This window comes from Mytilus californianus, unplaced genomic scaffold (genome assembly GCF_021869535.1).
Source record: "Mytilus californianus isolate M0D057914Y unplaced genomic scaffold, xbMytCali1.0.p SCAF_1, whole genome shotgun sequence".
NCBI lineage: Eukaryota > Metazoa > Mollusca > Bivalvia > Mytilida > Mytilidae > Mytilus > Mytilus californianus.
This window is the reverse complement of record NW_026262581.1, coordinates 123738135-123754280: the sequence shown is the minus strand read 5'-3', so window position 1 is coordinate 123754280 and position 16146 is coordinate 123738135. Positions and strand designations below refer to the sequence as shown.

Here is a 16146-nt window from a genome sequence, read left to right as displayed (position 1 = left end):
AGTGTGCTAGTGACCTAATACAGTATATATGGGGTCAGTAAATTCCATATGGGGTCAGAGCGAAGCGTCACTAGCACACTATGTAACGAATTTATCTTACCAACTATCTTAACGTGGGATATTTAGAGTAGTAACCTATGAGCAAGTCTGAATTCAATACCGTTAGCATTACGAAACTACTTCCATTGATCATACAAAAACAGATGCCAACAATAACAACTTGTTAGCTTTAAATGTGTTTTATGAATTTATTTCAATCTTAATCATCAATTTCTTCGTTTGTTGAAACCTTTAAGATTTTTTCTCAGTACCGTTTTTGTCGAGCCTGCGACTTTTGTCGCAGAAAGCTCGACATAGGGATAGTGATCCGGCGGCAGCGGCGTTAGCTAACTTCTTAAAAGCTTTATATTTTAGAAGCTAGAAGACCTGGATGCTTCATACTTTGTATATAGATGCCTTATGTTACGAAGTTTCCGTCTGTCATATGTCTAATGTCCTTGACCTCATTTTCATGGTTCAGTGACTACTTGAAAAAAAAGTCAACATTTTTTGTAATGTTAATTTCTTTCTTATTATGAGTAATAGGATAACTATATTTAGTATGTGCGTACCTTGCAAGGTCCTCATGCCCGTCAGACAATTTTCATTTGACCTCGACCTCATTTCATGGATCAGTGAACCAGGTTAAGTTTTCGTGGTCAAGTCCATATATCAGATACTATAAGCAGTAGGTCTATATTTGGTGTAAGGAATGATTGTTAGGTGTACATGTCTAGCTGGCAGGTGTCATCTGACCTTGACCTCATTTTCATGGATCAGTGGTCAAAGTTAAGTTTTTGAGTTTGGTCTTTTTGTCGAGCCTTCGACTTTTGTCGAAAAAGCGAGACATAGCGATCCTACATTCCGTCGGCGTCGTCGTCGGCGGCGGCGTCCACAAATATTCACTCTGTGGTTAAAGTTTTTGAAATTTTAATAACTTTCTTAAACTATCCTGGATTTCTACCAAACTTGGACAGAAGCTTGTTTATGATCATAAGATTATATTCAAAAGTAAATTTTGTAAAAAAAAAATTCCATTTTTTCCGTATTTTACTTATAAGTGGACTTAGTTTTTCTGCCAGTTAACATTACATTCACTCTGTGGTTAAAGTTTTTAAAATTTCAATAACTTTCTTAAACTATCCTAGATTTCTACCAAACTTGGAAAGAAGCTTGTTTATGATCATAAGATAGTATCCAGAAGTAAATTTTGAAAAAAAAAATTCCATTTTTCCGTATTTTACTTATAAATGGACTTAGTTTTTCTGCCAGGAAACATTACATTCACTCTGTGGTTAAAGTTTTTGAAATTTCAATAACTTTCTTAAACTATCCTGGATTTATACCAAACTTGGAAAGAAGCTTGTTTATGATCATAAGATAGTATCTAGAAGGAAATTTTGATAAAATTTTGTTCCATTTTTTCTGTATTTTACTTATAAATGGACTTAGTTTTTCTTCCAGTCAACATTACATACATTCTGCAGTTTAAGTTTTTAAAACATTTATTAGATTCATAATTTATCCTGGATTTTTACCAAACTTGGACAGAAGCTACTTACAATCAAAACATAGTATAGAGGGGAATATTTTTATTAATTTTTTTCTTCATTTTTGTTGAGCCTGCGATTAACACCAAAAGTAGGCGAGACACTGGGTTCCGCGGAACCCTTACGAATTTTTTTCTAATACTATATGCAATAGGTCAACTATATTTGGTGTATGGAAATATTTTATGATCTATATGTCAGTCACGCAGGTTTTATTTGACCTTGACCTCATTTTCAAGGTTCATTGCTCAGTGTTAAGTTTTTGTGTTTTGGTCTGTTTTTCTTATACTGTATGCAATAGGTCTACTATATTTGGTGTAAGGAATGATTGTTAGGTGTACATGTCTAGCTGGCAGGTGTCATCTGACCTTGACCTCATTTTCATGGATCAGTGGACAAAGTTAAGTTTTTGAGTTTTGGTCTTTTTTTCTAATACTATATGCAATAGTTCAACTATATTTGGTGTATGGAAATATTTTATGATCTATATGTCAGTCAAGCAGGTTTTAGTTGACCTTGACCTCATTTTCAAGGTTCATTGCTCAGTGTTAAGTTTTTGTGTTTTGGTCTGTTTTTCTTAAACTATAAGCAATAGGTCAACTATATTTGTTGTATGGAAGAATTGTTAGCTATACATGCCTGCCTAGCATGGTTCATCTGACCTTGACCTCATTTTCATGGTTCATTGGTCAATGTTTAGTTTATGTGACAGTTGTAATAAAGCTTTATATTTAGGACTATTAACATAATATCAATGATTAATAAAGAAGGTGAGACATTTCAGCGTGTGCACTCTTGTGTCTTTATAAAGGGACGTAACACCACTACTAACCGTGTATTGAAATAAGCCCTGCCTCCCTACTAACCTCATATGGAATATACACGGTCTCCACACGGACTCTTTTAACCAATCATATTCCTAGAAATGTAAAGGGGGTAAGATAAACTGTTTTACCTCTGTCTGTCCATCCGTCCATGCGTCCATCCATCTCATGAATATTTTTCTTTGCATCTTTCTCAGGAACTACATAATTTTGATTTCTGAAATTTGGTTTCAGGGTTTATATAAGTCAGCTATACCGTGTGATGTGTTTTCAGATTCATCACTCAAAAACTTCCTGTTTACCAAACACTTGCATATTTTTACACTACTAAAATTATCCAGTTGCGGCGGGGGTATCATCAGTGAGCAGTAGCTTGCAGTTTCACTTGTTTATTTCTGTATAAAATACAACAGCTATGACTGCACGTGCTGTTTGTGACAATGTTAAAACAATGCATAGAAAAACAATAAAAACTTGATTCTTAATTTCATGGTTGTAGTATAACAGTGTAATTATAAGGATTAAAAGCTTCTTTTTATAATTTTATGGGGTTTTAAAGCGTTTATTGTTAGTACATATTTGTTTAGCCTGTGTAATTTATTTGTGAAAGTGAGACATAGCGACCCTAGAATCTGTTGTCGGCGGCACCAACATTAGGTTCAGTCTCTGGTTAAAGATTTTTTAGACATCAATAACTTTGTACAACCTGCATGGAATTTTATGAAATTTGGACAGAAGCTTGTTTATGACGAAAATACAGTATCCAGAGCAAAATTTTGAAAACATTTATCTTCATTTTTCTGTATTTTACTAATAAATGGACTTAGTTTTTTTTTACAGTTAACATTCAGATTAAGTCTGAGGTTAAAGTTTTTTTAACATCAATAACTTTCTCAAACCTTCATGGAAATTTATGAAAATTGGACAGAAGCTTTTTTATGACCAAAAGACAGTATCCAGAGTGAAATTTTTAAAATATTCATTTTCATTTTTCCATATTTTACTGATAAATGGACATAGTTTTTTTACAGTTAGCAAGTAGATGCAGTCTGGGGTTAAAGTTTGCTACACATCAATTACTCTGTCAAACCTTCATAGAGTGTTATGAAACTTTGGCAGAAGCTTTTTTAATGATTAAGAGATTATGTCTGAAACAAACCTTTGATAATATATTTTTTTCATTTTTAGTATTTTTCTGATAGATGGACTTAGTTTTTTTTAGACATCAAGTACTTGGCAAACTACATGGAATTTTATGAAATTGGGACAGAAGCTTGTTTTTTACAGTTAACATTTACAGACAGTCTGGGATTAAATTTTTTTGACATGATAAATTTGTAAACCTTCATGGATTGTTATGAAACTTGAACTTCAAGACTGAGAAAAGGCATCTGAAGAAAAATTTCGAATTTTTTTTAAATTCTATATTTTACTGATAAATGGACTCACTTTTTAAGTCAACATTACACTTTTACACTGACAGCAGCAATCGCAGGCAAGACACAGGGTTCTGGAGAGCCCCTTACAAAATTTTAATATCAAGAGCTTCATACAAAATGTGCTTTGGTCAACGCTTTTACAAACCATTTAAAATTAAAAAAAGAAGCATAGGGGTCAGATATATACTAGTATCAATGAAAGAAAAACTGGCAGGTTGAAAATGTTCAACACAACACGCCCTTTCTATTGTGAAAATTTTAGAAAATCCGTGCAGCTATTTTTTTAGTCATTGCCCAAATGTTGGTTTTTAACTTGTCTGACAGTTGTCTATTGTCTTGAAAGCTATTGAAGCTAGATTACAAACGTAAATTGAAATAATGATCAGCATGACAAGTTCTATCAACCTTAAAATTTCAGAAAATATCGACAACCCTATTTGGAGGTACGTTCTTATCAATTTTTCAGAGTTTTTAGCTGCTATCTTGAACCTATTGGAGATATTAAAAGTGTCAATTTTCAGGAATGATGTATGGAAGGTCCAATATCTGAATTTACTATGATAGGCCAAGTGTATCCAACTTAATTTGAACGATGTACTGAAGGTGCTCATCATGCGGTTCAGATGAAATGAAAGATGTGGGCGACAAAGGCATTCTTATATTCTGACTGAATAACTTTATTTAACATATTACATGACCACACGTAAATATTGTGTATAAATACCAGGTGAGCGATACAGGCTCCAGTGAGCGTCTAGTTTAAATTGATATTGACTTTAAAGAAACTGAGTGTCCAAATCTGTTCTCAGAAGTAACAGCATATACTAAATGTTTCATATAAGGTTCCATAACCGTAAGTTTCACATCATACATCATATTCGTTTACAAGTGTCCTGAATTACTGGGGTGACATATTTTCCCCAGTGAATTATCACTATATTCAAAATCGCATTGATTATTTGTTAAATTTGCCCACTAAAAAAACATTTGCAGCTAAAACCAACGTCAATGTTATACAAATAAAGTTGAATGGAATTCTCAAAATCAGCTGTGTATAGTTATACTTTTAGAGAAAATTACAAAATGTATAAACTGATTTTGGTCAACATGTATGTATTCAAACACTGATAAAAGACGCTAAGATTTATTTTTGTTGTTTCATCTTCATGTTCTTCTACCATTCCTGCATGGTATTGTACAATTTTTTTTTATGTAAATTCACTGACGCTTTAAAGGGTTTCAATATTGTTTGTTGTGTAAAAAAATCTATAATATATATCATAAATCATATTCTGATTTGAGTTTGAAATTTCTTGACATTGCAAACACAAAACAAAGAAAGAGAGACTGAATAAGAACTTGTGGTAAAGAATTTCGAGCACATGCTAATGTTTTGTAACTGCGATACTAGTTTTAACAGATTAACTCGTTTGCCGTTCTCATTAGCTTTACTTGTTTGACAAAAAGAAAACAATATGAATGCACATTTATTTTGTGGTCGAATATTACACTACTTAATTACTTGTTTGAGTGTTCAGTCCATTAATCCATAAAACGCACATCTTTTGTCGGAAAATCATCTTTAAATGCTACTCTGTTTGGCTGAACACTTTTAACTTTGGAAGTTGAGGGGATCGACATTTCGATCGGACTCAAAGGTGTTTTTTCATCAGCAATGGGTATTCTTATAGAATCTTCGGCGACGTCATCATCGCAATAATTGGTCAAAAAGCTAGGAAATAGAAGCGACATTGCAAATATAATTCCACCAGAACAAAATAGTATCAAACCAACCAGCTTACATAAATCAAGAGTTGTATTAAATGATACAGCACTGTGATCAATATATCCTAAATTTTTGTCCTCACTTAGTTTTGTTACCGGCGATTTTCTTGGAACTGTATACCCAACAAGGATACCGACAATGCCAAACAATAGCAAATTGGCACCGCTCCAGATACATACTTTCAGCCAAATTGGAGGACAACGCCGTCTTCTTGATCTCGGATTTAATAGAAGCGCAAAGTCGTCATCTTCCTCGTATATACTCGGATCTTTCACTGCAGAATTGGGATCGTAGAATTCGTGTAAATATGACTTCACTCCAAAATAAACTGGACATCCACTTTTCTTTTTCTTTTTTTCGGAATCGGTTTCTTCAAGAACAGTTGATGTTTTTGAAAGAATTTCGTGCTCTTCCTCAGCTAATCCATCGTCAGTGAAGTTTTTCGATTCTGTACTTTCACTCATGGCATTAGTCGTAAGAACGACTCACCATCCGGCTTGGTCGGTATTTACTACGTCATCTGAATAACACAGAAAAGGCTTTATTAACACCCAAAGTTGACAAAACCAAACGCCTACGATTTGACATCACAATATCGACTATTTTTCAATCACTATTCATTTTGTAACTATGATTTATTTTCGTTATAAAGGAAACATGACGAAGTACAAAATATCTTCAGAGCTAAACTAAATCGAACATCAGGTTTTGATTAATTTGTTTGTAAAGACTGACGGAGCACATTTTAATACTATAGTCAATATAATTCTATCAATTACCAGTAAAAAGCTTCAAGACTGAAGAAAATGCTAATCGCAGAGTTTGAATCTGATACATCAGCTTTAATTTTAATAGATAATAAACAAAAAATGGCATTACGAATAACAACATGAACAAATTTGGTATGAAAAAAGAAAACATACCTCAATAGAATAGCCCTCCTCATTCAGTGTAGTGCCATGACTGTCAGCTGACCAACAATTTTATTGATGTCACAACCTCGAGATCGATTGTTGGAATAAGCTGGATTTCCTAACCAATTATTAATTATAATGACAGTTATGTCTACGTAGAAATAATATTTCTTGGAATGTGTATGGAGAAATCAGTGTTTGTAATGTGATAGGAAATCCTTGCTTATAGATCAGCCAATCGATTTTAATGCCTTTCCTCTAGAGAATCTGATGAGGAATTATGGTCACATATTGAATGCTGTTTTATATATTGGTTCCACAAATATTAATAACATCAATATGGCTTTGTTTGCTCATGTAGCAGACTGAAAATAGGATGTACTACAATACATTTATTACTTTTCAAAATTTAACAAATCCAGATAAAACAACAGTCAACAGTTTTCGTTACCTGCTTCAAAGCAATTTTACCTGGATTAGCTTTGCACAGGTACTCTGACTAAAGTAACAGAAATGCATTGTCACTGGAGCACATAAACCAAATCATTTAACAAAGACAGCAATTGCAGTGTATTGTTTGAGGATAGACAAATTCATTTGCCGAGAACAAAAAAAAATGTAAACGATTCAATACGTTTTTTTTTTAAACCCTGGATCACCACCACCTTAAAATGAAATAGGAGCAACCATGCGACCGATTTATAAATCTATTAAATATTGTTTCAATGAACTATGATAGCACACTTACTCTGTTCGAGTAATTATGTTTTATTGCTTGAAAAGGAACAATTTCTCATACGGATAAACTAACAAGGATCTACCATTAAACATTCAATTTGAGTACAGTGCTTTCTCTCGTGACGTTATTTAAAAAGGATAAAAACTTACCTTCACTAAACAGACATTTTAATGGTGACTTTTTTAAATTCATATATGAGTCTGTTACTGAAAAAGGTGAGATGCATATTAAGATAATCGACCTAACTGCTAAATGGCACACACAACTTGTGCGTTTTGTGATGCTAACTATCGAAGAGAAAACTCTTATGGAGAAAAACTTGGAGTTTGACAATGGGCATACACAGAGAAAGGCGTTAGGAGATGACATTCACAACGCTTTGGGTGTATAAGATCCGCTAATTTACAAAAAGGAATACATTTGTCTGACAAACAGTAAAACCATATGTATCCATATATTTACCTATAAATTAAAGTTATATACCTGTATTTATATGAAAAATACTAAATGAATGCGCGCAAATTATATCCACATGCACATGTAGGAATTTATACGGGCAAATAGTAAGATGGGAATATGTAATGCACCGGCTCTCGTGGCTAAATGATAAAATTTCACATTCCAAGGCTATAGAAAAAAAACAGTAGAGATGAAGAGGCTTCTCTCAAGCAAACAACATCAGCTGAGATAAAATTTTACAAGGTACAAGAAAATGGCCAACAAAAGTGTTTGGTTTGTGCTGACCTACTAACCGACTTTTGACAAACTGTCACATGTCACAAGTATTCGTAAAAATGAAATACACACTAAACCGTTAAAATATTCTCTGAGCCACCCATCTTGGCTTTCAATAGTCTTAAGGTTGATAGTCGGTCTGAATTAAAATCCTTCAAATTTTAAATAATTTGCCAAAATGTAGTTTAAATCATGGCTTTCTCAAATATATAATAAAAATAATAAAAAAGTATAGGTCATGGGGCTTTTTTTCAAGCTGCAGGTTGTGCAAAATTGTCAGATTTTGTATATATTATTTATGGAAAACACAATTTTGTGTGATAGAAAGAAAACTAAACCATAGAATTTTGAAATAAAATATGAGAAGATAACTCTTACAATGGCCTTTAAAAATGTAAAAAGAAAGTGACGGGGCTCGTTTTCTTGCTACAAAATAAAATAGGTAAATTCATAACACTTTCTAGTATAAAAGTTACATTATCTAAGTTATCTCCCCTTATATGTCAAAGTTGAAAAAAAGGATTCAAACAAAAATATTCTGTATTGGTAAAAATAGTCGCAAAAATATGATTAAACACATAATTTCCTTCATTCAGATGAAACGTCTAACAAACGATGGACATTATTCTCTCAAAATTTGCACATTTCATTAAAGATCTAGACCGATTGTTTTCTGCTATTTTACAATCCAAAATGGCAGAAGACACCTGAGCTACCTTAAAAAGTCTTTAAGCCTTTCTTTTCACAGTTAATTTTTCTTCTAATCATTGTCATCACTAACAGGTTGTTGCAAGGTTCTGATAGGATATATTGGAGAGAAAGGAACGATCTGATTTCAGCTTAAGGCCTCCTCTGAACGGCCTACTAGGTATTGGCTACCCAAACTACTCAAAAACCCTGTCAAATCAAATATCTTTCACCTCTGCTTCTAGTAAGTGTTGTAAAACTAATCTTTCTGTCCCCTTGCAACTATCAACACACTTATCATTTAAAACTTGTGCAATTAAGTTTATGAAAATAATGGAATAAATTATTTTTGAAGTGTCAAAATTTCTTTGTATGTTTTACATAAATTACTTGCTTTTGATGGTCCTTTCAATTCGGTTGGTAATTTATAACTTTTCGACACTCTGCCCTACGCTTCCTTACATTTTACCTAATAAATGTTTTCTTATTTAATGAAATGGTACTTTGAAAATCTGATTGTAAATTTATTTGCTGCAACTGATAGTAAGCCTTCTTCTGCAATAAAAAGGGAAATTATGCTAGAAATATACTTACTGAAAGTGTCATGAGATGATTAAAGCTGCAAATCTTCTCCTTGACCTCATCCATATACGTTTTGACAATAAGTTCTATCGACAGATTATAGGTATTCCTATGGACACCAATTGTGCTCTTTAATATCAGGCTTGTTCCTGCATACCCACAACGTTAATGATCAAACACCGTCTAAATTCCGTTTGGTTGATAAATCCAATTACACTTATCGTACCTTGATGATATGTTTGCTCTAAATAATCAAGAATTCTCTAAATATACTACCGAAAGCTTACTTTTAATAAATCTAATATTAACAGCATTAACTGTCCTTTTCTATATCTAGACACATGTATTTCAGATTTATACGAGAAACTCTATACAAAAATTAACTACAAAAGGGACTATTTTTCGTTCCCTATTCACACCTGGTAAACCATCTAATCTCAACCAAATGGTTAAGCGAGAAAAAAGTATACTGGCACTTCCTGTTGAGCTTTTCTGGTATAAAATATCAAAAATATAGATAGGGTAGGTCGAGTTTTCGTCAATTTATTGTTAATCTGTGAATATTTTGTTAAATAGGCAAATTTCATGCCATAGATAACTAAATACTAGTAAGTTATTGTCTCGATTACTGCTGAGGAGGTGATACCACAAAGTTATTTAGTACTCAATAAAGCATTTCTAGAATTGTACATGTCGCTTATGAATTTTACAATAATTCTAATTATATCAGTCTCACCACACGTATACAAAAAATTAAATCTTGCTTCAATAGTCATGTTTAAAAAAGAGGGAACTATTTCACTAATTTTGGAAAATAATTGTTCTCTAATTGTATTTAGTTTTGTACATTTTATAGTGAAATGAAATTCATCTTCTACTTCTAAAAGACACAAGGGACAAATTCTTTCTTCTACAGGAGTTTTAGTGTGTCGACCTTGTTCAATTTTAAGAACACTATTTAAACACCGAAAAATATAAATGAACCAAAATAAAAAAAAAAAAAAACATACAAGACTAACAAAGGCCAGAGGTTCCTAACTTGGGACAGGCGGAAAAATGCAGCGGGGTTAAACATGTTAAGCATCATGACTGCATGCTAGTATTTATATTTACACGTTATAAAAATTATCTAAGCATCTAACTTTGTATTTCTTACATGTTGTTTATACAGGTAAATTATATTGAATGAATATTACTAACAACCACTAACTACTAACAAATGTACAGATTTCAATAAAATATGAGTAATTGTATGAAGCAGACTTAAATCTAAATGTGACAAAGAAAAAAATAGATTTTTGGTACAGTAGAAGAGGCAGAAGCTACCAAAAATCATAATTAAAGTTAAAGATAATACAATACCATGACCAAAAAGAAGAAAAAAGGACGAAAAAAAACCCCCAACATTCTACAAAACACTAAATAGAAAACAATAGAGTGAGCATCACGAACCACGCCAAATACTGAGGATGATCGCATGTGCTCCGGAAGGGTTAGCAGGCCCTGCTCCACTGGTGGCACCAGTCGTGTTTGCTAATTGCAAGTAAATATTCGGTAATAAGTCGAATTCAGTGATTCCAAAATCGAAGAAATGAGAACGGGATTGTTGTTACGACAATTGGAACATATATTCGTCGTCATATGAGGCACATATATTGAATAACGGTCAATCAGATCATGATGGCGCCCAAATACTTTCGAAGGGATGACTGCAACTCGATTAATTGTAATGAATCATTTGTTCAATTGCTTCCTTGTTAGCATCAACCCTCTATCGCATAAATCATGATAGGAAACGTAAGCTCTGGAATATCATATCAACTTGGAGATATATACGCCATATGCAATTTACTCAATCGACACAATTATTTTTCACTTGATCTCCATGCCACATATTGAAACAGTATATCAAAATATACTGTTCCTGTCAAATCATACCCACTTTATAGTCAAACAACAATCTATCTATCTAACTAGAAAAATCAGAAGGTAGGAAAATTAATTTGAATAACATTTATCGGTACCAACTTTCTACACCAGATGCGTATTTCGACAATTTATTTCTCTTCAGTGAAACTCGAGGCCACAATAATTGATTGATTGACAGTAACCTGCTTAACGAGACGAGAAAAAAATCACAATTATTATAATAGGTAGGTGAACCGGGATGAAGGGCGGCCGCGGAATCTAGACTACCACTGGAAATGAGGGTGTTGGACGGGGGCAGAAATTTTGCCTTGCAAAAAATCCACCTACGGACCCCTCAGAGACTGATAGCAGTTAGAAATCATCAACAATGAGATTGATAACCCAAAACCTAAAAAAGAAGAAAAGCAGTTAATCGCACAAAAGCGTGATAATTACCATTCACGATGTATAGGAATACATTGCGACCAGACGTGGCTGCATAGGAATACATTGCGACCAGACGTGGCTGCGTATTTATTAATCAAGAACAATCAAACTGTAAACCAATTTAGTAAGGGTTTACTGTCGTTTTTTTCTATAACACAGTCAAGCCTGGGGTTGTAGAAAATAATTGAACATCTAATATGAATAAAACCATGTCAAAGAAAAAGCAACCCAACAACAATAAATAACCAATTGACATCTAGAGGGCAACATTCAACATCAGACAGGTGTTTAGTTTTCCACTGGACGACTTTAAACAGTCATCCATCCATCCATCAATGATTGAAAGAGTTGATTCACCAAGTCAGTAAGTGACTAAGTAAGTAAACTATTTATTAAAGTGACGTTTGTAAATATGTTCAAATTATAAAGACATAATGTACGAGAGATATGAATACACCCGGCCCAATGGACCTTTAATTCACTTTAACATTTATGACCCCTTCCGTATTACGAAACTTTTAAAGTGCTACAGTACCAAAACAGTAAAAATACAGAATAAAAGTGACGTACCAATTTGTACATATGACAAAGGGAAACGTTGTTCAAAGGAATGCTGTTAAATATTTCATTGCATTTCATAGAAAATTGGGATTTGGTGGCAAATGAAGCCAAGATTTTTGCAAAAAAACAACAGACTATTACTGAGATTTTGGTTATAAAATTTTAACATAGATTACTCACTTGTTTGTCCATGGTGCTTTCGATTATTGTTTACAAAAAAATCCTAAACAACCTTAACAATCGTTGTGCTGAGTCACTAAAGTCGAGCTCATCCTAGAAGGTGTACTTGAATTAGGCCATTTTTATACTTGTTTAAACCAATACCTTTTTTTGATATACTTGTTTTAGGGAAATCATTGCTAACACTGCTTGCAATTATCCTCTATCGAATTGTCAAATATAGGGAGTACAAGGGGAAAGGCTGCGGATTTTTTTGGGATCAACTTTCAATATGTTTAGCATGGAAACAACAAAAGGGTACATTATCCTTAAATGTTATTAAACATGTTTAAATTTTCACGTTCTTGCAAATAACAAGTTATTCATGAATTTATCTTCAATACTGTTACTTAAAGTTCATTATTTTAGATATATATTTGTAAATAAAATTACGTCTTTTGGAGTATGCCTGGACAATGTATTTGGCCAATTTGGTATGATTCATCATTAACCATTTAATTTTTTCGTTATCATTCGTAGATACACGACTGTCTTTCGGTATATCGAGAAAAATGATCTCTAAGAATAAGTAACGGTGGTCAAGTATTGCGATTGGGTCGTGAAAGACCTGGTATAGGATCGTGAAGGAATCTTATCGAGAAGACACTCGTAACGTCAGTAAATAATCTATTTTTTTTTTTAAAATAATGAATAATGACAAATATTGGAAAAATAAAATGATATGTCAAAATGGTTCAATATTATAATCAGTATCCGTGAAAAATCAAGGTTTAAAAGTACACCGTTTTTACAAAACAAAAATGTCCAAGACAATTTTATTTGACTGTAACAATAAACCAATTACAGACCCTAAGAGCATTGCTGATACTTTCAATAATTATTTTACAAATATTACTGAAAATATTAATCTTAATTCAAACTCAAGCAACAGTTGTTCTGGAAAACTTGATAATTATATTTCATGTCGTATACCAGAAAATGTATTTTTACCATACCACAAATAACCAATGAATTTGTTCTCCATCATTTAATCACACTTGATGAGAAAAAAGCAACAGGTCTTGATAATATCAGTGCAAAGTTTTTAAAAATGTCACCACACCTTATTTCAGTTCCATTATGTCACATTTTTAATTTAAGCATCAGAAAATCAGTATACCCATCGTTATTCAAACTGGCTAAAGTTATACTAGTTAAGTCTCCCAAACGAAGTTTGGGAAGACTTATTGTTTTTGCTCAGTTCTTATTATTATTATTATTCTTCTTCTTCTTCTTCTTCCGCCGCTTTTAAATTTGAACTTGTCCGCACCCGTTCTCCAAAACCGCTTGTCAGATTAACTTAAGGTTTCACAATATGTTAGACTAACATGTCTAGTGGTGCAATCAGGGTTTTGTTTGTGCAATGGGGTTTATAAAGGGGTACTTTGAGGGGCAAAAAGAAAAGAGGGTTTTACTATAGAACCCTATGGGATTTTATTTTTTAAAATTTTCAAATGATTATAAATTGAAAACCATTTGTGATAGACACAATCTTTTTAATTGAAAATGTTCTAAATGATAAAGCCCATTAAATGAAAAACAGGGTTAGTCCCCAGGGGCCTGCCCCACCCCTTGCCATTTAAGAAAGTTCTAATACCTTGTAAGTGGTCAAGATCCCCACCCCTAAACCATATATATTTTGGTTTGTTATGCTAAGATGGTTTGAATGATATACAGGGTTAGTCCCCAGGGGTCATCCCGACCCCCTGCCATTTGAGAAAACTCTAATATCTTGTAAATGGTCGTGATCCCCACCCCTAAACCATATATATTCTGGTTTGCTATGATAATGCATTTCAAATGAAATACAGGGTTAGTCCCCAGGGGTCACCCCCACCCCCTGCCATTTAAGAAAGTTCTAATATCTTCTAAGTGGTCATGATCCCCACCCCTAAACCATATATATTCTGGTTTGTCATGCTATGATGGTTTGAATGATATACAGGGTTAGTCCCCAGGGGTCATCCCGACCCCCTGCCATTTGAGAAAACTCTAATATCTTGTAAATGGTCGTGATCCCCACCCCTAAACCATATATATTCTGGTTTGTTATGATAATGCATATCAAATGAAATACAGGGTTAGTCCCCAGGGGTCACCCCCACCCCCTGCCATTTAAGAAAGTTCTAATATCTTCTAAGTGGTCATGATCCCCACCCCTAAACCATATATATTCTGGTTTGTCATGCTAAGATGGTTTGAATGATATACAGGGTTAGTCCCCAGGGGTCATCCCGACCCCCTGCCATTTGAGAAAGTTCTAATATCTTGTAAATGGTCGAGATCCCCACCCCTAAACCATATATATTCTGGTTTGTCATGCTAAGATGGTTTGAATGATATACAGGATAAGTCCCCAGGGGTCACTCCCACCCCCTGCCATTTAAGAAAGTTCTAATATCTTGTAAGTGGTCAAGATCCCCACCCCTAAACCATATACATTCTGGTTTGTCATGCTAAGATGGTTTGAATGATATACAGGGTTAGTCCCCAGGGGTCATTCCGACCCCCTGCCATTTGAGAAAGTTCTAATATCTTGTAAATGGTCGAGATCCCCACCCTTAAACCATATATATTCTGGTTTGTCCTGATAAAGCACATCAAATGAAATACAGGGTTAGTCCCCAGGGGTCACCCCCACCCCCTGCCATTTAAGAAAGTTCTAATATCTTGTAAGTGGTCAAGATCCCCACCCCTAAACCATATATATTCTAGTTTGTCATGCTAAGATGGTTTGAATGATAAACAGGGTTAGTCCCCAGGGGTCATCCCGACCCCCTGCCATTTGAGAAAACTCTAATATCTTGTAAATGGTCGAGATCCCCACCCCTAAACCATATATATTCTGATTTGTCATGATAAAGCACATCAAATGAAATACAGGGTTAGTCCCCAGGGGTCACCCCCACCCCCTGCCATTTAAGAAAGTTCAAATTTCTTGTAAGTGGTCAAGATCCCCACCCCTAAACCATATATATTCTAGTTTGTCATGCTAAGATGGTTTGAATGATATACAGGGTTAGTCCCCAGGGGTCACTCCCACCCCCTGCCATTTGAGAAAGTTCTAATATCTTGTAAATTGTTGAGATCCCCACCCCTAAACCATATATATTCCTATTTGTCATGTCTTGAACATTTGAATGACGTATACGGTCAGTCCCCAGGGGTTCCCCCCACCCCCAATTTTCTAATATCTTGTAAATGGTTGAGATCCCCACCCCTAAACCATATATATTCCTGTTCGTCATGTAATGAACATTTGAATGACATATAGGGTAAGTCCCCAGGGGTTCCTCCCCACCCCCAATGTTCTAGTATCTTGTAAATGGTCGAGATCCCCACCCCTAAACCATATATATTCTGGTTTGTCATGCCAAGATGATTTGAATGATATACAAGGTTAGTCCCCAGGCATCACTAATGCATATAACTTTACTGGACCAAACCAATTTTCACTGGACGTTGCCCAATGTCAGGGGACCCTGGGAATTACGAATTATGGGAGCTTCGTTTGGGAGACTTCGTAACAGCATCCTGTTACAATCATTTCTTGTTTTTTAAAATAATTTAAAGGTTCAAAAATTGATGTATTTAATACTGGTTCTCTGTAACTATTTAAACTTTTATATAGGGAGTGTGGCACGCATGGTCATGGATTTTCTTCAAACTTCTCACACTTACTAGTCTTGATGAAACAAACAAAAAATGGCAAAATT

The 16146-nt window shown here is 34.1% G+C and overlaps 1 protein-coding gene across 1 annotated transcript; it reads right to left on the bottom strand.

Moving 5' to 3' along the window:
- Positions 1-5290: 5290 nt before the first annotated feature.
- LOC127712645 (neurensin-1-like) lies at positions 5291-6780 on the bottom strand. Its single transcript, XM_052219205.1, has 2 exons — positions 6562-6780; positions 5291-6158 (listed from the first exon to the last, which is right to left on the bottom strand). Exon 2 carries the CDS (start codon positions 6100-6102, stop codon positions 5395-5397), a length of 708 nt encoding a protein of 235 aa, XP_052075165.1. The 5' UTR covers positions 6103-6158; positions 6562-6780; the 3' UTR covers positions 5291-5394.
- Positions 6781-16146: the final 9366 nt, after the last annotated feature.